This window comes from Chenopodium album, chromosome 11, assembly GCF_948465745.1.
Source record: "Chenopodium album chromosome 11, dcCheAlbu1.1, whole genome shotgun sequence".
Classification (NCBI taxonomy): Eukaryota; Viridiplantae; Streptophyta; class Magnoliopsida; order Caryophyllales; family Amaranthaceae; genus Chenopodium; species Chenopodium album.
The window spans coordinates 58443452-58464847 of record NC_137844.1 but is presented as its reverse complement, the minus strand read 5'-3'; the positions used below and the strand labels follow the sequence as shown (position 1 = coordinate 58464847).

The 21396-nt window shown below is 35.0% G+C and overlaps 4 protein-coding genes across 4 annotated transcripts; 3 read left to right on the top strand and 1 right to left on the bottom strand.

The window, feature by feature from the left end:
• Positions 1 to 215: 215 nt before the first annotated feature.
• Positions 216 to 2832, bottom strand: LOC145566994 (uncharacterized). Its single transcript, XM_081626236.1, has 5 exons — positions 2704 to 2832; positions 1548 to 1842; positions 1155 to 1452; positions 828 to 1021; positions 216 to 739 (listed from the first exon to the last, which is right to left on the bottom strand). Exons 1-5 carry the CDS (start codon positions 2830 to 2832, stop codon positions 216 to 218), a joined length of 1440 nt encoding a protein of 479 aa, XP_081482362.1.
• Positions 2833 to 5189: 2357 nt separating this feature from the next.
• Positions 5190 to 11476, top strand: LOC145569425 (hsp70 nucleotide exchange factor FES1-like). The gene is made up of 9 exons (XM_081628768.1): positions 5190 to 5452; positions 6096 to 6345; positions 7442 to 7533; positions 8050 to 8200; positions 8637 to 8764; positions 8928 to 9086; positions 10099 to 10284; positions 10644 to 10850; positions 11019 to 11476. The coding sequence occupies exons 2-9, from the start codon at positions 6108 to 6110 to the stop codon at positions 11037 to 11039; spliced, it is 1182 nt and encodes a 393-aa protein (XP_081484894.1). The 5' UTR covers positions 5190 to 5452; positions 6096 to 6107; the 3' UTR covers positions 11040 to 11476.
• A 589-nt stretch (positions 11477 to 12065) lies between these two features.
• LOC145567938 (2-alkenal reductase (NADP(+)-dependent)-like) lies at positions 12066 to 14389 on the top strand. Its single transcript, XM_081627367.1, has 6 exons — positions 12066 to 12413; positions 12670 to 12853; positions 13069 to 13235; positions 13423 to 13505; positions 13595 to 13721; positions 13998 to 14389. The coding sequence occupies exons 1-6, from the start codon at positions 12180 to 12182 to the stop codon at positions 14244 to 14246; spliced, it is 1044 nt and encodes a 347-aa protein (XP_081483493.1). The 5' UTR covers positions 12066 to 12179; the 3' UTR covers positions 14247 to 14389.
• Positions 14339 to 20841, top strand: LOC145567940 (2-alkenal reductase (NADP(+)-dependent)-like). The gene is made up of 7 exons (XM_081627368.1): positions 14339 to 14417; positions 18682 to 18936; positions 19182 to 19365; positions 19551 to 19717; positions 19839 to 19921; positions 20011 to 20137; positions 20453 to 20841. The coding sequence occupies exons 2-7, from the start codon at positions 18703 to 18705 to the stop codon at positions 20699 to 20701; spliced, it is 1044 nt and encodes a 347-aa protein (XP_081483494.1). The 5' UTR covers positions 14339 to 14417; positions 18682 to 18702; the 3' UTR covers positions 20702 to 20841.
• The last annotated feature ends 555 nt before the right edge of the window (positions 20842 to 21396 follow it).

Here is a 21396-nt window from a genome sequence, read left to right as displayed (position 1 = left end):
TTTTTTTGTGGCATGTAATGTTAGACCTTAATGTTAGACTTTAAACAACGTAGTTAAAGTACATTAAAATCTAGATTTCAAATTAAAATATCTACAAATGTTCAAAGCTAATCGAAATACATTACAAACTATCTAACTAATGCATCCCACATGTTCCTTCTACTTTCATATTGTTGGTCCCATCCATCGACACTAGCCTCATGGTGCCCAGTCCACTAACCGGCGATCGGCGGGAGAGGTGAATCAGGTGTTAGGTCAAGACGGATGAAATGTGATCCACCAACTGTAGCAATCACGAACTCTCGACTCGATGTCCGGACCCCGTTCCGAGCCCTCAGTGGTAACACTGTGATGCATGGGTAGTAGCTTGTTGGCACTAGTCCTACACCTAGACAAATCACCCTTGCATTGAACCAAGTAACAATAGGAAATAAATCTTGAATGGTTACCATCCAATGCCTCTCCCCAACAGCCCCACCATCCCATCGAATACGCTCGATGTTCATCCATAGTCGTCCTTGCCCGTAAATCCGTTCGTACAAGTCGGGATGACCGGCGATCTCGTTCGCTATTGTTTCCCGAGCATCAAACCACTGTGCCTGATCACCAAAAAAGAAGTCGGCCACACAACGAAAGCCACAGTTCCCGTCACCAATAACATCCTTCCATGAAGTAATGTACGACAACATTGGGCCTGGAAGCAGGTTCAAGTACCTGCACTGATTAATGTCATTTGGATCTGCCGCACATAATAAAAAGTCAGTTATTAGTAAATCTACAAAGGACCAAATCATTTAATTTCAAAAATAAATCGAAGTTACTATTACCTGGTTCTTGGTCACCACCACGTTGAGTGTATTGACGGTCCACATGCTCAAAATAACTTCGATCACGCCTGGTGTCATTGTTCCTCCGTCGACCACAAACGTTGAGGTTCACATGTGGTTGCTGAAGGTGTGTTTGATCTGGATGCAGCTCCTCTTCAATGATGCGAGTCACATTTCGACGTACAGCAGGATCACTTTCCATGACTTCATCAACCAGGGAACGAAAATGTGCAGCCTCCTCGGTCGAATCGTTAACAAACTCCGGGAATGTTAACACCATCACCAATAACCAAAGTCTTCCAGAAAGAATGAATTTGGCTGGTGTACAAGCCTGTTTGTGCAACTATCGACTCGTGTATCTGGCAAGCACATGGTAAACCATGGGTGACTCGCATAGCACATCCACAACGGTCATAAACCTGGTAACTCAAATCCCGCATCCTTTTCGTCTCCTCATGAAGTTCTTTCAAGCAATGTTGAGACACTTTGCCGTTTATACGTGACAACGACAATTGTCTATACAACTCACCAATTTTAGATCTTGATTCCTCCAACTTATTTCGAATCTCAATGATTTGATTACCGATATGACAATTAACTCGGGCCCATACGGTATCCAAAGAACCTGTCATTGATCCAGATTAGTAAATACATTATAATTTTTTATTATAATTACAACTACAAAATAACCACAACAACTAATACAGTAAAACAACTAACCTGTGGACGATTCAAACCACATCTTCACAGCTGAATGTTGGCTCTCAACTCTACAGTTGTTGATGTTACCAAAGTGAAGAATTTGGTTCGTCCAATATTTCACAAATTTGGTTTTATGACAAAGCCATGTTCTCTCAACATACTCAATCACTTTCGAAAAACTTCCCCACTTTACTTTCATGCTAGTGACAGCACGATCATACTCCGCCTCGGTTGTTGCATCCATGATATGTTTCCATTTGCCATTTTTAAAACTAGCACCTATCTTGTTTTTGAACAACTTCGTCACCTTTGCCTACACATCTTTGTTAATGTGCCATCGACATAGTAAATGTGACGTCCCTGGAAACACTTCTCTCAAAGCCGCACATAGGCCAAGTTCACGGTCTGACAAAAATACCGATGACTCTTTATCAAACCCAATCAACTCCCTTAATCTCTGCAACACCCACCGATAGCTAGTGGTGCACTCGTCGCGCATGAAAACATAACCAACTAGAAAATTCTGGTTCGTCGGTGTCACACTTACTATCTCAAAGAACGGCATCCCATATCGATTGGTCTTGTAAGTAGAATCCATACCTATGACATGTGGGTATGTGCGGAGTATGTTGACTGTGATCGGGTGCACCATAAATGCATGTTGCAACACGTCGAGATCATCAGCCATGACCCAGTAAATGTACTTACTCTCTCTCGCCAAATGAAGAAATTGCTGAACAACTCCTCTTCCTTCGGACATCTCCATCCTGAAATCATTCCGGCAATTGTAAATGTGCCTGATGTTTGGATGATCGTCAGGAAATTGCTCTGCAATAGTGGCCATGATGTTACGGGGCGCAACCTTGGACTTTGTCATGTCACGCACAACCTTTTTTGCACCCGGACTCAATCCGCTCACTTTACGATGACCCTCTTGGTACACAACCATTGCGTGGTTATGTGTCCCGGTGTGATCGTTTTTTGCCCGGATCTTCCAACTATCAATGCTGACTTCATAATATATCTTGATGTAGAAAGGGCAACCATTAGCTTTGGTTTTTGTGTCCTTCCGTATCGCATTCTCCAAATCTCTCGGCTTGCTCCTCCGTGACCGATCACATCTCAAATATCGATACGGCCGACCATCTCTGGTTTTGTTATAAGACGATTTCACCAAAATAAATCCCAAATTAATGGAAACAGCATCCGCCCATGTAACTGCATCCTCAAACGTTGGAAAGAACGTATCCGTGACGAAATTCCCACTATAACTCACACCGTCACCGCCGTCTTCAGATTCCATATCCTATAAAAATTAAACAAAACAACGGTTTATGTCATTATTACAACTAATTTTATTATTTAGTAAAATAACTAATACTATTAACAACACTCATACTACCTATAATAATAATAATAATAATAATAATAATAACAATAATAATAACAACAATAACAATAACAATAATAATAATAATAATAATAATAATAATAATAATAATAATAATAATAATAATAATAATAAGGTTTCAAATAATAAAATTACTAATATGACTACTAATAACAACAACAACAATTAAATAACAATAATAACATTATTACTAATTATTGAAATTATCAAAAACACAAAATTACAACAACAATAATAAAATAAAATAAAATTACAACAACAATAATAAAATAAAATAAAATTACAACAACAATAATAAAATAAAATAAAATAATAACTAATTTTTTTTTTTTGAAAAAAAAAAAAAAAAAAACTGGAAATGGGACATCCGCCCAAAATATCCGGATGTACCATGGAGGATCCGCCTAAAATTTCCGGATCCTCCATGGTACATCCGGATATTTTGGGCGGATCATTACTTCCGCCTAAAATTTCCGGAAGTACCATGGAGGATCCGGAAATTTTAGGCGGATCCTCCATGGGACATCCGGAAATTTTGGGCGGATGTCCCGTTTTCAGAAAATAAAAAAAAAAAAAACTTACAGAATGTTGCGACGCATTCTCCGGCGTACGAACTTCCCAGTCGTCCCAGCCGTCCATTATCCTAGATCCGTCGGAAAAAACTTGATGATTTAAATGTTTTTTTTAAAAAATATTTAAGGTGGTCGTGGGGACCGATTTGGTTTGAAGTTGTGGGGACCGATGTGCTCGGGATTTACAGTGTACTACTTTGAGGGGACCGATAGTAGGTAAAATGTGCATGAAGGGAACAAAGTCCTCTTTTTATATTACAATTTCGATGAAGGGCATACTTGTCCATTCAAGTTAAAATGGGAGCGTTACTATATAAAATGGGAGCGACGAATAGCGATTCACCTCATTAAACACTTAGGGTTGTTTCATATATTGGTGTTTCGTGGGCCTTAGCATTAGCTTCATTGATATTGTAATAAGTTGTACCTCATTTATAATTTTGTTTGTTTTGGTGTATATTTGTTAGATAGGCTTAAACATTATGAATATACATATATATGACCCATCTTATTTAAGTTTCATCTTTTGAGTTTTGAGTTGTCACTTGGGACTTGAGAGGTCATGAACTCATGAATAATTGATATGCAATGTTTTTTGGTTGTATTTTTCTTCTTTAGGAATCTAAACATTGCATCTTCTTTTATTGTTTCTTTGCCTATTAGCCATATACTTTGTCGATCCTAATAATTATAGTATACAAATGTATTTTTCAACTTATTCTTATTTACCTTAAATATTTACATCTTGCAACTTGCAAGTTTGTTGAACTTGTTTTATTTGAATGAGTCGAAAAAGTTAGAGATTTGAAAAAAAATAAATCATAATAAATTAATAATAATATGAACAAAATGAACTGAAATGACTTGACCTTAATTGAGAAGAAATCCAAAAGAACAAGACCTTACGGAATCAAGTTGCGCTTTATTTTATTCCAATATAATATTTTCAGACCTTTTAAAATTAGACTTTGTTATTTATTTAAGCTATTTATATCTACTCTAAAACATTCTTTGAAAGTATTTTTTCTGAAAAAAATACGTAATAATAAATGTCACAAACTCATTTATAAGCTAACTCAAAATTTTCTACTCAAATCTAGACATTTTACAAGCCGATCTTATACTACATACAATCATAACTCTTTGCAGTATACTTTTAGTTTTGTTTCTTCACTTTTCCCATTCATATGGTGAATGGTGAAATTTCCATACTATCAAAGTAAGAGTTAATAATATAAGTGTTAGGCAAAATCAGCAGTTATATACTAAAAATCTAAGATACATACATACTGTCTAATAAAAAGTAAGCAAACTTTGATAAACATTACTATAACTTTTTTTTTTTTTGAAAGACACTACTAGTCTACTACAGCTTTGAGATCACAAGAGGGGCCATATAATCGAGTTTAGGCTAACTCGAATCACTTTCAAATCTACTAAATTCAATCATGCTTAAAATAAGCCGGGCCAATTTTACTTCAAATCAATTCAATTTATCAAGTTTCCGGACAAATACTTTTAGTCGGGTCAATTTTGCCCGATCTAGCCACGACTCACCAACAACACCGCCCCCTAGGCCCCTAACCTCCTCCAGTCAACAACCAATACACAGGTTCCCATTTCCTACATTTCCTCCTCTCTTCCGGATCATTTTTTTTTTGGCAAATCCAGAAAAAGTAACAGAAAGGCCTCTAGAAACTTCATCCTATGTGTCCAAACATAAAGTGCAAACAGATCTCTTGCAATGTCATTGGCTAGCTGATGTAAACGTCGAAAACACATTAAACAATTTTCTTTAATTTCCCCATTTTAATTCAATTCAACTTTTATTACACAGGAAAAAAAATAAATAAAAAATTACTCGTATACAGTTTCCTCAGCCAAAAACCTCCGTGAAATCTTTCTCTTCGACGAAATTCAATTTCTGAGTTTAGTAATCAGTATGTTATCTTTCTCCTCTCTGATTGTTGTAAAATACCCTTTTTCTCGCTGTTTAAATCATTACCCAGATTCTTAATGATGCTTAATTTTCTGGATTTGTTGAAGATTAATTACGTGCCCATTAATCTTGTTGTTAATCTTACTTAAAGTTGAATCTTGGTGTATTTTAGGTTTGTAATTTGGGTTTTAAGTCAATTTCTTGATGGGGATTAGCTAAATCGAAGGTTTATTAATTTTGATTTTGATGGGTTTTATTTTTGTGGAATTGTTTGTTTGGTTTAAGTAGAAATGTAGTGAAATTTGTATGAAAGAACTTTGATTTGATAGAAATGGGAAGAACAAATTACTGTGATTATGATTAGGGAAGCTTGATTGATAATGGGTGTTTATAGAAAGCCTTCTATTTTTACAAATTGGGTTCAATTTTGAAATATGGTATAGAAAATTCTGGAAATAATTGTGTGTTATTGCTTTCATGAATTGGAGGTTTTTATGTGTAGATCAAGTACTTATTAAGTTATTAATCTGTTGGTGATTTTGATTGAATGGTTAAGTATATTATGTATACTAGTTTGATTTTGTGTTTTTTAGGATTGGTAAGCTGACAGACATTTGGAATTCTTGCAAATGTTTTTCTTCTAGATACTGTACAAGATGAGGGTAGTTAGATTGAGCCTTATTCTGTCCGTAGTAGTCGTAATATCAGCTGCAATGGCATGGGCAAGTGATGGCCGCGTTAACAAGTCAGCTCTGGGGTTGTTTTGGTCGACTGGTAAAGAAGAAGGAGAATTGTTAAAGAATCCGCAACCTGCAGAACCTGAGGCATTGGATGACAATGATGAGCTTGATGGTGGTTTCTCTTCTCTTGATGGGATGTTACAGTGGGCAATAGGTATCACCCTTTTTCGTTCTTTATGCTTTGTTGAGTAGTATCTTTGGGTTGCTATTATTTTATCAAAGTCATTTAATGTCATTAGAATTGTCTTTTTTCTTATCTGGATATCAGCCTTGATTTGATTTGTAAAACCTTAATTTCAGTCACTAAGTACTCGTACATATTTCCCCATTCTACATTGTTGCATAAGACATATAGGTGTCACTGTATATTCTAGCATCATGGCACCGCTACACTGCATATCTGAGTCTTAACTGTAGTATATACTCTATATTAATACTGCTGACCCTAACTTGTCTTGTTTTTTATTAGAAAGTAAGGCTAACACTAGATGACATGGTGGATCATAAAATTTGACTGCTATCTATGCAGTAAACCACATAATGGTGGAGCACCCTGATTGAAATTAAGGATACACAGAGTCAAAATCTGGGTTTGTCACTTGGTGTTAGAGGGAGCAGGCCTTGATATTTTTGCTAAGGCTTTTTATTCCCTGGCATGTATTCTATATAGTGTAGTAGCCAGTGGGAGAATTCTAGACGTTGCCAGGAGTATTCAAAATAGTTTGATTAGTCATTAGCTAGATAACACTATGAGTAGTGTGCCATGAAGTGGCAGAAAAATATCCGGAAATTTGTTAAATGCTTAGTGGTGTTGTCTTCAAAGGAGAGAGTAGTAGTTAGAACTCCCCTTTCATTGTTCATATAAAGGGAATTCTTATCTATCTTTAAATTTTTTGAATTTCTTTGTGTCAGATATCTCGTTGTGGCAGTGTAATCATATTTACTCACCTGTTTGAATCTCCATTGTCAAAGAGTTTATTCATGCATCCCCACTCAAAATAAGAAAAAAAATAAAGGATATACTCCACATTTTATATATTCTTTTGGTGCACCTTTAGCTGCCAAGCATAATCCTTTTACCCCACAGATTTTTATGGAAATAACTTGACATTTATTACAGCAATCCGAATTACCATATGATTAGTGTTTGCACAAGTCTTCTCACTGAATGTAATATTCTAGGCATGTTGTGTGCAACATGTTTTTCTTGTGAAGTGACATCTCTATTTCTGCATTTATTGATGTTACAGGACATTCTGATCCAGCAAAGTTAAAGGAAGGTGCAAAATCTGTGCAGCGCCTGTCTGATGATGACCTGAAGAGGCGCCAAATAGAAATTAAGGTGTTTATCTTTTAGTACTCAAAATGCTATAAACAAAACATAATGGTCTTTTCTATATCATTACTTTTGCCTTCTTGTTTTCTTTGGTGAAGAATTTAAATTTTATGTAGCTTGCATTAAGCTACTCCTTGTTCAACTGTCTTACCTTGCTACTTGTAGATCTTTTGAAAAAGAACATTGTCTATAATTTAGCTAATATCTTGTGTTTATGCCTGCTCCCAGCAACATATTTACTTATATCTACTGATAGTGACAAATTAAAGATGTGCTAAACATTGTAGGTGCGAAGAAGTGTTTTACACACTTACTTGACAAATTAAAATGTCACTGCTTTCATCATAAGTTTTATAACCTTCCCGTTAGGGCAACATGTTCCTGTTCACTCGAGATAATTTCACTTAGTAGAATTCCTTCTGCTGTTCTTGTTATAAATTCCAATATTTGTTTTCTTGTGGCAATATACCTGAATCTTTGGCACTGCTTTTAGATCTAACATGTGTATTGTCTTGTGTCCAGGAATTAATGGAAAAGTTAAAAATGCCTTCAGATGCAGAGCTGATGAAAATTGCAATAGATGACTTGAATAATTCCTCTCTCTCTTTGGAAGACCGCCTTCGTGCTCTGGAAGAGCTGTTGACACTTGTTGAGCCTATTGACAATGCCAATGGTATGTCCTATACACAGAAGCTTAATATTGCAATTTTAGGGTTCCAACTCTCTATTTATACCAATCTTTATCCTGTTGCAGTTTAGACTGTTAGAGTTCTTTGAACTTTTAAAGTAATATTTTAGAACCTTGAAGACCAGGACTGCAGGACATACTGAACAATAGCGCTTTATATTCTCTGTACTCGACTGTGGAATTTGTTAGCGCTGCATCGGCATGTTTTTTGACATTTTAATCTCTAGCAAACTCTCCTCGCCTTCCCACTCCCACCCCAATTTGGGGTCTTCTGATTTTGTCCCCCAAACAAACCATTTTTAGCTCCAACATTAGTCAGCATTGTTTTATTGTGATAGTGTGTTGACAAAAAGGTTTTGTTTATTTTAATTTGGATAGGGCTTTCTAGATGGTTAATACTTCTTTCGTCATTTTACAACAGATTTGAACAAACTTGGGGGTCTTGCCGCTGTTATAAGACAGCTTGACAATGCTGAGCCAGATGTAAGGAAACTTGCTGCTTGGGTTCTTGGAAAAGCATGTCAGAACAATCCAGTTGTTCAGAAGCAGGTTAGCTTATCTGTTCTTCACAAGTAGTTCTGCATTTTTGCTGCAGGATACAGCTGTATGTGTTCACTATACATTAACGAAAATGCATTATGAACTGGGAACCTCACTAATGGCTAAAAGATGTTTGTTCATGTTATGTGATAAGTTTACTTGTGGATTTCAGGTTTTGGATTTTGGTATACTGGCGAAGCTCTTGGAGATGGTGAAATCTGATGCTGTGGAAGAGGCCAACAAAGCACTGTATGCAGTTTCTGCCTTAGTCAGAAACAATTTAAATGGCCAGGAGAATTTTTACGCGGAAGCTGGAGACTTGACGCTTAAGGTAAATTAGGATAAATTCTGGTGGTATCTGGCTTATCCAACTTACACCTTAATTATCTGCTCATCCAATTCTGGAAACATAAAAATAAAGATAAATACTAAAGAAAGGCCATATTGATGAAAACATGGAACTAAAAGGGAGTTGGTTTCCCTTGGCTATTATTAGGGCATGCTTAGCTTTAATTTTAAGAGCATCTCCAATGGTTAGTTTTAGGGACTTGCTTGCAATATTTAAGAATTACATATTTGTAGCTCTACCATTGGGGAAGAAAGAAAGCAGGAAAAACTTCAGTGATATATGTAGTAGATCGATGACATCGATCTATACTCTATGTTCCCAACACTTTATATTTTATCCTATTCCTATCATTTTTTTTTTATTTATTTATTTTTTTTTTAAACATGATATCTTCATAGCAAGATTCATATATATCATACATTGATTTGAATATTAATATTATACATATACACTTCCTATATTCTATATATATTTAGTTCAACTACCATATATTTTTATAAAATAAATAAATTATATTAAAATAAAGGGAAGTTAAATACGTAGTTAAACGTATTTGTTAAAAAAAATATACTGCGTATACATTAGGTTTTTTTTTTTTTTTTTTTTTTTTTTTTTTGTTAATTACAGGATTTATATGCATTAGGTTAAAACCTTGTATTAAACTAATATTGTATTGTTTTCCTATCTAATTTGTGAAAAATATATATAAATATTTCTTCAAAACAAATTATATAATAATTTACTATTATAAATTAAATTATGTTAATTTAAATTATGTTTAGAAGAAAAAAAAAATTAAATTATGTTAGAAACAAAAATAAAAGGCTTATACAAGCTACAAAGCAGTGTAGCTTACTGTTGGTGCAACTTGTAGCCTAAATTCATTGTTGCTTGAAATTATGATGTGGCAAGGTAAGGTACAAGTTGTTGTAGCTTACTATTGGAGATGCTCTAATAGGGCTTGAAAGTTGCATTAATGTTCTCTTCTTTGCAGGATATACTGAGCAATTCTACCTTTGACATCAGACTACGCCAAAAATGCGTCTTTCTTATTGGTGATTTGGCAGAGTCCCAATCAGAGAATGCTGATCAGGCAGAGCTTCCCTTTTTCAGAGATCATGTTTTTCTGAAGGCGATAGTTAATTTAACATCGTCAGATGACCTTGATCTCCAGGAAAAGGTACCCTTTTAATTTTGTTATTTGTGAATCTGAATCGGCAATGTGCTTGTTGAACATTCACACCCCAAATTTCTTAATGTTTTTCGTTGTTCAGATTTCATTTCGCCCAATTACCCTTGTTGGATCCTTGGCAATTGGGCATTTCACTGACACCTCATTTTGGTGAAAAACAATGGAAAATCAATCTAAAATGGGAGTGTCTAGTGTCTGATATGAGTATCCAAGTGCATGTAACATAGCTGTTTGTTCTGTCTCCCTCTATTGTTGAGTATAACTTGGATGTTGATGGTCCGTGAAATAGTTATGAACATGTTTGTATCTATGCTGTTGATTGAACATTATGTTGTTTTCTCTTACAGGCACTTGCTGCAATTAAGAGTCTTCTACAACTTAGAACGATTGATGCTTCTGCTTTGAAGGACTTCTGCGCTTTGGACAAGGCATTGGAAAGAATGAGGCTGCAATTGCAGCAGTTAATGGAGGAGGAAGATCAAAGTGATTATGCAAAGGATGTGGAAATTCTTCGTCGAGAGGTGGAACTGATTTTTTACAAGAAGCTCAATAAAGTACGTCTCTTCTTTAACCGCTTGTTAGACAGTTGGTTTTATTAAGCACATTACTTCATATTAGTTAAGAAACAAATAATTAAGTTGGGCACTGTATTTCCTTGTGTCTGACAAGTATTTGCTCATGGACTCTGAAATCAAATCTTTTTTGTGTGATAAACTTGACAGGGAATTCAAGTTCCTACATAACACAACTTAGCATGAACCGTTGCCACTCTTTGCAACATAAACTGTTAGTTGTAGATGCTTGCTTGATCAGCGATCCTTGGAAAATCTCGAGGAATCAAAGAAAAGCTATTCAAATCTGCAATCTAGGGGTTTTATAGCGATCACAATGGAATGGTGGTTCCTCACACTATTCAGATAGGGTTTTGTTTAATTATTCTAGTACTGTATTAGACATCTAAGTAATGTATTATATGTGTAATACACTACTCATACGCGAATGACAAATCAGTTGTGAACTGTACAAGAACAAATATTTTCCCAAGCTCCTTGCTTTGTACTTTTAGTCTTTCACTCTGGGAGTCCAAAGGATTTCGCAGTTAGCTGTGTAGCCTGTGTTGGTGTGTACTGTATATATCATTAGTTTCATGAATATATGACCGTTTTTCGTTGTTTCTACATTTTTTTCCCCATGGTGACTAGTATACAAATACAATACAGAGTATTGTATAATGTTCTTTAAACAGAGAGATCAATCGTTGAATACTTTTTTTTTTTTTTGGAAACAAATCGTTGAATACTTGAATTCTCAAATTCAAGACCCCTCAATCCATATGATATATTGTCTCTTTGAGACAAACACTTTAACTAATTTGATTCGTGAAGTGGTATCTTTCATCAATAAACACACTAAAGAAAATGAGAATCGCAACAATCTTGAGACGACTACCTCTAGCCTTGACAATATCGTCCAACATCACAAGTCGAATACAAACATCATCATTGATTATTATCCATTACACGACTTATTACCTCCCGAAATCAAAGTTATCATATACGATTAGGTCACATAATACAGTACGAGTTGTAGATTAATAAAGAGGTCATTACACATTTACACCCCACACTCCCACAGGAGCAGTTAAAGGCCAAACGTTTTTCTTATGTTGTATCTTTTTCCTTGATAAAGATAGTACACTTGGTAAGATGTGGAACAATATGCGTGGTCCTAAATTGATGTACTTATTTCAACTCATTACTAATTAATGGTTAAGAAAGCACAAAATTAAGATATTTATCCATCTTTGCAATCATCACCATTTTTCTCTTTTCGTATAAATTAGTGCTTATTTTGTGTATGATTTAGACAGTGATATCAAAGAAATGGAGGTGGTACAGAGTAAAGAATGGTACATGGCAGCCTACGCTAGAGACGGTCTACCATCGTCGGATCATCTTAAGTTGAGAACTGTGAGCATATCCTTAGCCGTTGATTCCATCCCCGACAATCATGTTGCTATTCAGATCCTTTGGATCTCAGTTGATCCTTATTTGCGCTCAAGAATGACTGGTGTTGAAGAGGATGGTCTTAATGTGTCCCAATATCCCATTAACCAGGTTTTTTTTAGTCGCGAATGTCGTATGACTTTCTATTAATAATAACTAACAACGCCATTTTATTTCTTTGCTGCTATAAAATAGACATTTGCATTGGTTTTATCAAATATTATAGTGTTGCTACTTTAAGTTTCTTAGGCCTTGTTCTTTTAAGCTTCTCTACAGAATTTTATTGTACTCTGATCTTTAGAGTTATGGTTACTTTTTCTTACTTTCGACAATAATAGTAATGTGAATAAGCGGAATTTAAATGCAGGTTATTGTATCATATGGAGTAGGGAAGATAATTAGATCAAAAGATGTCAAATATGAGGAGGGTGATTTGGTGGTCTGCTCAGAAATGCCAGTTGCTGAGTATAGTGTAATACCCTCTCAAGCTGTGACTAATAAAATTGATCCTGCTTTAGGGGTCAGCCCTTCAGAGTATCTCAATGTGCTTGGTACGATGATGATTTAATTTGATACTACGTACTCCCTCTGTCTCTATGTTTTATTTTATTGTTAATTGTTCTCTCCATCGCTCTATTTGTTCAATATAATGCTTCTTAATTAATTGAAAAGATGGAGGGAGTACAGTTTTGATGATGAGTAGGTCATATAATCAAAGTGGAAAAGCCTTATAATATAAAGTAGGATATATGGGGAAAATGTGCAGGGATACCAGGATTTGCAGCATGGGTAGGAATTCAAGTAATAGGGAAGCCAAAGGCAGGGGAGAATGTGTTCATTTCTGCCGCGGCTGGAGGTGTTGGGATGATTGCTGGTCCATTGGCTAAAATCAAAGGTTGTCGCGTCATTGGTAGCACTGGATCTGATGACAAGGTGCATTTTTATTATTGGGTTTTGTTATACGTAATCCTTGGAGTTGGAGGTGTATATATAATACTACGCTAGAGATGGTACATATATACATCGATCCCATCTCCCCTCCAGGTTTTAATTAGTTCCAATTTCAAACAAATGTGATGTCTATTATAATTTAATTTAAATGGAACTTATTTTTATATAGGTGAGATTATTGAAGGAGGAATTTGGATTCGATGATGCATTCAACTACAAGAAAGAAACAGATGTTGATGCTGCTCTAAGCAAGTAATTGTGCAGTATTATGTATATCTTCTCATTTTAACCCCTATCTAGTTTAGCATTAATTATGGATTTGAATTCTAAATTAATTACAGGTACTTCCCTAATGGAATTGATATATACTTCGAGAATGTGGGTGGCAAAACTCTTGAGGCTGTTCTCAATCATGTGAATACATATGCACGTATTCCACTTTGTGGAATGATTTCTCAATACAATAAGGTGAGTATAACTATGTATAGAGTACTTTCTTTTTATTCATGAAGGAGTTAAAAATTAAAACCAAACTAAAGTGAAAATAAGTTCCATTAAACAACACCTTAGTGTATTATTATCTAGGCTGATATGCAAACGTCGTTAATTTGTTAATTGCAAAAATTTAGATAGAATCACCTTTTGCAGTTGTGATTCGTTTGTATACAAAAGTTTGCCTATTTACGAAGTATTATAGTTATATGTCAAATTAAACGTAAATTATTAATTATGTCATTTGAACAGGTTTGGACAGAAAGGGAAGGAGTGAGAAATCTATTGAATATGGTGGGAAAGGAAGTTCACATGCAAGGCTTCATGTTACGATCATATTTTCATCGATTTGAGGAATTTGCAACAGAAATGGGTGGATATTTGAAGGAACAAAAACTAAGCTCAAAACTTAAAATTAACAAGGGTATTGAAAGCTTTTTAGATAGCATGGCCTCACTTTTTACCAGTTCTAATTCTGGTAAGGTTGTCATTCAAGTTTAAATCATAACAAGTCTAAATGCTCTTTTTATTGTGTGATTTCATGTTACATTAAATTGTGTTTAAGCAAACAATACGAACTTGGTGCATGGCGCATCGTCCATACGTCGTACAATCCTTAGAGCTCAGCTCTTTTTTTTTGGTCATCGTGAATGCGAATATTTTTTTTGTAAGGTAAAGTGAATAAGACCTTAGTCTTATTTTACTCAGCTTGCTCCCGTTTGATCAATTTTTATGATAGTTTTTTCTTTTTCGTTAAAGTGTTCGTAGCAAGTAAAATGAGACGGAGATAACATTACCATTCACACAAAATAATAGTAATAAAAAGAACAAAGTAACACAAGAGATTTTTGTTAATGTGAAAAACCCAATAATGGTAAAAAAAAAAAACTGTTGGACTAGTAGTCCAAAACTTCCACTATAATATAATACTCCTTGCGTTCCATAATTACAGGCAAATAACTCTTAAAAATTCGATTTTTAAGAAGGATGGAAAAGGTAGAAAATATTGTATGAAAAAGATAAAAAGTAAAGAATGTTGTGTGAGAATAATAAAAAGTAGAGAATATTATATGGAAAAGTTAAAAAGTAAGTAATGATTTGTTAGATATATGTGTATTTTGTATGAAAAAGAGAAAAAATAAGTAATGATTTTTAGGTATATGTGTAATTTGTATAGAAAAGATAAACTAAATAATGATTAGGTGTTATTTTTAGTAATAGGAGGAATATTTTGGGACACCCAAAATAGTATATTTGCCTGTAATTATGGGACGGAGAGAGTAGTAGATTACAATATGACTTCACCCAAATTGAATGGATAATAATATTTTCTCACAAGGTATAATTGTGGAACACTCACTAACTTGAGATTAAAGATGATCTCAAGCTTTTCACTTTTCTTTATGGCTCTCTCTTACTCTCTTAGAGGTTTTCTTCACAATGCTTGTTGTGGAATGACTAGTATGTCAAGCTCTTCCAAGGTTCTCCTATTTATAGATGTCTAGAGATAGCCTAGAATCTTCCACACAAATGTAGAGAAAAAATGTACCTAGTCACATTCTCTTAATTTAGAAAATATGACAAATTCAAGGTACATACTAAGTTCAAGATCATACATGAACTATCCTATTCACGAAGTGATGCCATTTGTGAGTTCCAAGGTCTTCGCTTCCAATTGACCAAAATCATCTCCCCTTTTCTTCTTTTTTTTTTGTTATTTTTTAAAAATGATAATTTTTGGGAACCCCATAATTAAGGAGGGAATCCCAACACAAATATCTATCGGCCCCAAGCTCCTTGTTGCTTTGTACTGGACTACTGGGAGTCCAAAGGATTTCGCATTTAGATAGCTGTGTTAGTGTGTACTGTATATATCATTAGTTTCATTAATATACGACCGTTTTTTCATTCCTCCCCCCCCCCCCCCCTCCCCCCTTTCTTGCCTTCTTGGTGTGTAGAATACAAATACAATACAAATTTCTTTAACTAGAAAGATCAATCGTTAAATACTTGAATTCTCAAATTCAAGACCCCTCGATCTATATTGCATGATTTGATACATTTGAGAAGAAATTTTTAGGAAAATTTGTAAGGAAGGTCCTTTTAATAAATGGTCGACCTTGTAAGAAAAATCCTTTTGTAAAAAAAGGTGGCATAAGAGGTCTTTATATCATGTTTAGGTTGTGGGGAGGATCCTTTGACCAATTTTTGGCGTTGACCAAATTTTTCCGGCCAAAAAAATACTCACATGCACAGTACATGACCACTAAAATTTATTTTTTTCCCTCTTTCCCTCGGCTAAAAATGTCAGTTGTTTAGTAGCATCCCTGACTTTGCCCTAGGACTGAAGCCATGTCTAAACCGGTGACAAACTAATATCTCATAAAGATATTGAGGGGAAAAGGGGGAAAAGGGAAAGAGGGAAAATTTAGGGGGAAAAAGGGAAATCGAGGGGGAAAAAAAAAGTTCATTTAATTTAAGTGGTCATGTGCTGTGCACTTGACTATTTTTGGCCGGAAAAATTTGATCAACGCTGGAAATTGATCAACCTGGCTCTGATATAACATGGTCCAACACGTGGCTTATATTCTCAGCAGGCCTACACTATTGGTCATGGGCGTGAGGTCCATTTGGGGTTGGGCCTTGTTGCATATGGGCTTTAGTGGATTGGAGCCGTATGAATTGGTGAGTCAGAAGTGGGGAATTCTCATCAAATCCCAAAAAATCATACTCCTTTAAAGTGTATTGTTCAATGTTTTTAAAGGGGAAGGTAGACTCATCAAAAGTCACATGACTTTGCGGGTTGCGAGGTCAAGACACTTGTAGCCACGATGGTTGGAAGGGTACCCCAAAAAGATGCAAGGAGTGGATCTAAGAGCAAGTTTATTAGGAGCAGTTGCCGAAAGATTAGGAAAACATAGACAACCAAAAACCCAAAAGTGGTTATATGATGGGTTTCTACGAAACAAAGCCTGAGCCTGAGTCATGTGCTTAAGAGATTTGGTTGGTAAAATATTGAGAAGATATATGGCCGTCTCAAGAGCATGTGACCAATAAGAAAGGGGCAATGAGGCATGAAATAACAAGGTGCGTTTGACATTATTTATGGTTCGAATCATGCGTTCGGCTTTCCCATTTTGTGAGGATGTGTGAGGACAAGAAAATCGAAAAACCAAACCATTTTCAACACAAAATTTTTTGAATGGATCACTGTCAAATTCTCGACCATGATCACTTTGAAAGGATTTAATAGGCCGTTCAAATTGTATTTGCACGTATTGTCTAAAGTGAATGAAAGATTGGAAGGCTTGAGATTTATAAGCAAGAGGTATGGCCCACACATAATGAGTGAAATCATCGAGAAGTACTAAATAGTATTTGTGACCATTAATACTTCGAATAGGAGAAGTCCATAAATCGACATGAATAATGTCAAAAGCAGAGAAAGTATTATTATTTGAATCATAAAAAGGTAGTCTAACATGTTTTCCTATTTGACAAGAATTGCAAAAAGAGGAATCATATTCCTTATTACAAGAAATAAAATTATTGTTCCTAAGAAAACTTAAAGAAGAGGCTCCGGGATGTCCTAAACGATCATGCCATGGGGTGACTGCAGTGAGAATGGTGGCTAGGCAAGTGCTTGGTGAGCTTGAGGTGACTGGATAGAGCTCTTCGACGCTATTGCATCTCGTTATTACCCTCCCCGTACGAAGATCCTTCACAGTAAAATCATTAGGGTCAAATTCTTTAGACACCTTATTATCAGAAGTGAATTTTCGGACAGAAATTAAATTCTTAATAATTTGAGGTGCAAGATGAACATTTTTGAGACTAAGGGAATTATTATTAGGGAGGGTGGTATGACCATAACCAGTAGTTGGAATGCGGTGACCATTACCTACTAAAATATGATTATTAGTGCTTAAATTAAAAAGGGGTAGAAGTGTACCGGCATTGTTTGTCATATGAGACGTAGCTCCGGAGTCCATGTACCATCTGTTGTCCGGATTGGGAAGATTCATGGAAGAATAAGCACTGTTAAACTCCGTAGGGGTCATTGGCGGGCCGTATTGGGGCTGACCAATAGTGTAGGCCTGCTGAGAATCTAAGCCATGTGCTGGACCAGAATTGAATAGCTTGATCTTTCATTAACCATGGCACAACCATATATAATAGTTGCAACTTTCCCTAACCTAGAATAAAAGATATCCTAGAACATTTAGGAAATTAACTATAATACAAAAGATAATATTAGGAGATAAATATCTTCCTAAAATATATTATACGATATTATACGATATATCTCATTACAACCGAAACATGATATAAAAACCTTTTGTGTCATTTTTTTTTTATAAAAAAACTTTCCTCGCAAGGTCGACCACTTAAAAGAACCTTTCTCACAATTTTTTCAAATTTTTATGAAATGCTTTAACATCTAATTCGATTTGTGAAGTAGTATCCTTCATCAATAAGCACACTAAAGAAAACGAGTATCACAACAATCTTGAGACTACTACTATTAGCCTTCACGCTATCGTCCAACATCATAAGTCGAACACCAACATCATCATTGTTTATTATTCATTACACGACTTATTTCCTCCCGAAATCAAGGTCACATAAGGTGTATTGCATGCAATGAAATCAAATAGCACTGATACATTACAAGTTCTAGACTAATTTAAAGGTCATTACACTTTACACCTCAACATAAAAGCCAATCGTTTTTCACATGTACTATCTTTTTCCTTGAAACAATATGCGTGGTTCTAAATTGATGCACTTATTTCAAATTTTCAAATCATTACTAATGGTTATGTAACCACATAAGTAAGATATTTTTCCATTATTTTCACCTGTGCAATTATCACCATATATCTCTTATTATTACTCGATAGTATAAGTTAGTGCTTATATTGTGTATGTTTAGAGAGATCGAGTTTTCAAAGAAATGGAGGTAGTACAGAGCAAAGAATGGTACATGGCAGCCTACGCTAGAGACGGTGTACCATCGTCGGATCATCTTAAATTGAGAACTGTGAGCATATCCTTAGCCGTTGATTCCATCCCCGACAATCATGTTGCTATTCAGAGCCTTTGGATCTCAATTGATCCGTATATGCGCTCAAGAATGACTGGTGTTGAAGAGGATGGTCTTAATGTGTCTCAGTATCCCATTAACCAGGTTCGTTATTCAAGTAGCAAATGTCGTATGACTTTCTATTAATAATGCCATTATATTTCTTCATTGCAAAAAAATAACGACACTATCATATATATCATTTTGGTTTATAGTGTGTCGTTAAGTCTCTTAGGCCTTGTTCTTTTGAACTTCTCTACAAAAAATTTCAGTTCAATTTATTACGCTAGCTTAACATTTTTCTTACTTTTGACATTAATAATAATTGGATAAACGGAATTTAAATGCAGGTTATCGTAGCATATGGAGTAGGGAAGATAATTAGATCAAAAGATGCCAAATATAAGGAGGGTGACTTGGTGGTTTGCCCAGAAATGCCAGTTGCTGAGTATAGTGTAATACCCTCTCAAGCTGTGACTACTAAAATTGATCCTGCCTTAGGGGTCAGCCCTTCGGAGTATCTCAATGTGCTTGGTACGATGATTTTATACTACGTACTCCCTTTGTCTCTATGTTTTATAATTTATTCTTAATTGTTCCCTCCATCATTCTACTTGTTCATTTCTTCTTAATTAAAAAGACGGAGGGAGTATATTTAGACGAAGTCATAAAATTGAGTGAAAATGCCTAAGCATATAGATTATGGGGGAAATGTGCAGGAGTACCAGGATTTGCAGCATGGATAGGAATTCAAGCAATAGGGAAGCCAAAGGCAGGGGAGAATGTGTTCATTTCTGCCGCGGCTGGAGGTGTTGGGATGATTGCTGGTCAATTGGCTAAAATCAAAGGTTGTCGCGTCATTGGTAGCACTGGATCTGATGACAAGGTACGTTTTTATATTTGGGTTTTGTTATACGTAGCCCTTGAAAGTATGTATATCCTGTCTCCCCTCCCGGATTATTATTGGTAGCACCGAGTTTTAATTTAAACGAACGTATTTTTTATAGGTGAGATTATTGAAGGAAGAATTTGGATTTGATGATGCATTCAACTACAAGAAAGAAACAGATCTTGATGCTGCCTTAAGCAAGTAATTAATTTGAGGATTATTATATATATACACACAATATCTTTTCATTTTCACTAAGGATTTTTAATTATTCTAAATTAATTATGTAGGTACTTTCCTAATGGAATTGATATATACTTCGAGAATGTCGGAGGCAGAACTCTTGAGGCTGTTCTTAATCATGTTAATAAATATGCGCGTATTCCACTTTGTGGAATGATTTCCCAATACAATAAGGTATATACGGAGTACTTTCTATAATTTCTATTTATAATTTGTAAATGGAAGGAGCATTAGACGACTATGTTCTTTTAATTAACTTGAACTGAAATGAAAACAAGTGGAGGTTGATTTGCAACTGTCTTTAATTTGTTAGTTGCTAAAATCACCTCGTGTTGTTGTGATTCACGATGTACAAATTTTGCCTAACTATTTATGCACGGAGTGCTATAATTATATGTCGAATTGATATAGCTTCTATAAAAAATTGTAGAGTGCTACATGCATAATTACATGTAATTAAATTCGATCTTAAGTATGTGATTTAAACAGGTTTGGACAGAAAGGGAAGGAGTGAGAAATCTATTGAATATGGTGGGAAAGGAAGTTCACATGCAAGGCTTCATGTTACTGTCATATCTTCATCAGTTCAAGGAATTTGCAACAGAAATGGGTGGATATTTGGAGGAACAAAAACTAAGCTCAAAACTTAAAACTAACAAGGGTATTGAAAGCTTTTTAGATAGCATTGCTTCACTTTTTACCAGTTCCAATTCTGGTAAGGTTGTCATTCAACTCTAAGTCATAACAAGTCTAAATGCTATTTCTATTGTGAGACCTCATGTTACATCAAATTGTGTTTAAGCAAACAATAACTCGGTGCATGGTGCATTGAGCATACGTCAATCGTGTCTGTGAGCGCTTTTTTTTTTTTTTTTTTTTTTTTGTGTGTGGTCATGTTTGGTTTGTTGTTGTTCATGTATCTTTTTCTATTGCGTATATTATGGGCTTAGTCTGAATGCGAGTATTTTTTTTGGAACTTCTATTTACTAAATGTGAGTAATTTCTTTTTTAAAGTGAAGTGAACAATGCCTTAGTTTTATTTTACTTAACTTGCTCTCGTTTGACTAATTTTTATGGGAGCATTTTTCTAAAGTGAAGCACATAAAATGAGACGGAAATGACAACATTACCATTCACCAGTGCTAGCTTAGCATCCAAACGATCTCTTTCATCAGTCACCACCGAATGTGATCCAGATTATTTCCAAGCCGTCTCTAGATATATGAAGTATCATTTAGTAGACTACCTATCATTTTCAACATCAAATACAACATCATACTCCGTATATGCCACCAAAAATAATGGTGAAAATTTTACAATTCAACAAAAAAAAAAAAAAAAGCAAAAAAAAAAAAGAAAAAAAAAGTGAAGTATCATTCAGTAGACTACATATCATTTCCAACATCAAATACACGTATATGCCACCAAAAATA

Coding starts and splice junctions, on each gene's coding strand:
- LOC145567940 (XM_081627368.1), top strand. CDS start 18,703: ATGGAGGTAGTACAGAGCAAAGAATGGTACATGGCAGCCTACGCTAGA. Junction 19,922..20,010: donor CTTGATGCTGCCTTAAGCAA/GTAATTAATTTG, acceptor TTAATTATGTAG/GTACTTTCCTAATGGAATTG. Junction 20,138..20,452: donor TGATTTCCCAATACAATAAG/GTATATACGGAG, acceptor TGATTTAAACAG/GTTTGGACAGAAAGGGAAGG.
- LOC145566994 (XM_081626236.1), bottom strand. CDS start 2,832: ATGGAATCTGAAGACGGCGGTGACGGTGTGAGTTATAGTGGGAATTTC. Junction 1,453..1,547: donor GTGGTTTGAATCGTCCACAG/GTTAGTTGTTTT, acceptor GATCAATGACAG/GTTCTTTGGATACCGTATGG. Junction 740..827: donor TGGTGGTGACCAAGAACCAG/GTAATAGTAACT, acceptor TATGTGCGGCAG/ATCCAAATGACATTAATCAG.
- LOC145569425 (XM_081628768.1), top strand. CDS start 6,108: ATGAGGGTAGTTAGATTGAGCCTTATTCTGTCCGTAGTAGTCGTAATA. Junction 8,201..8,636: donor GCCTATTGACAATGCCAATG/GTATGTCCTATA, acceptor ATTTTACAACAG/ATTTGAACAAACTTGGGGGT. Junction 10,285..10,643: donor ACCTTGATCTCCAGGAAAAG/GTACCCTTTTAA, acceptor TTTCTCTTACAG/GCACTTGCTGCAATTAAGAG.
- LOC145567938 (XM_081627367.1), top strand. CDS start 12,180: ATGGAGGTGGTACAGAGTAAAGAATGGTACATGGCAGCCTACGCTAGA. Junction 13,506..13,594: donor GTTGATGCTGCTCTAAGCAA/GTAATTGTGCAG, acceptor AATTAATTACAG/GTACTTCCCTAATGGAATTG. Junction 13,722..13,997: donor TGATTTCTCAATACAATAAG/GTGAGTATAACT, acceptor TCATTTGAACAG/GTTTGGACAGAAAGGGAAGG.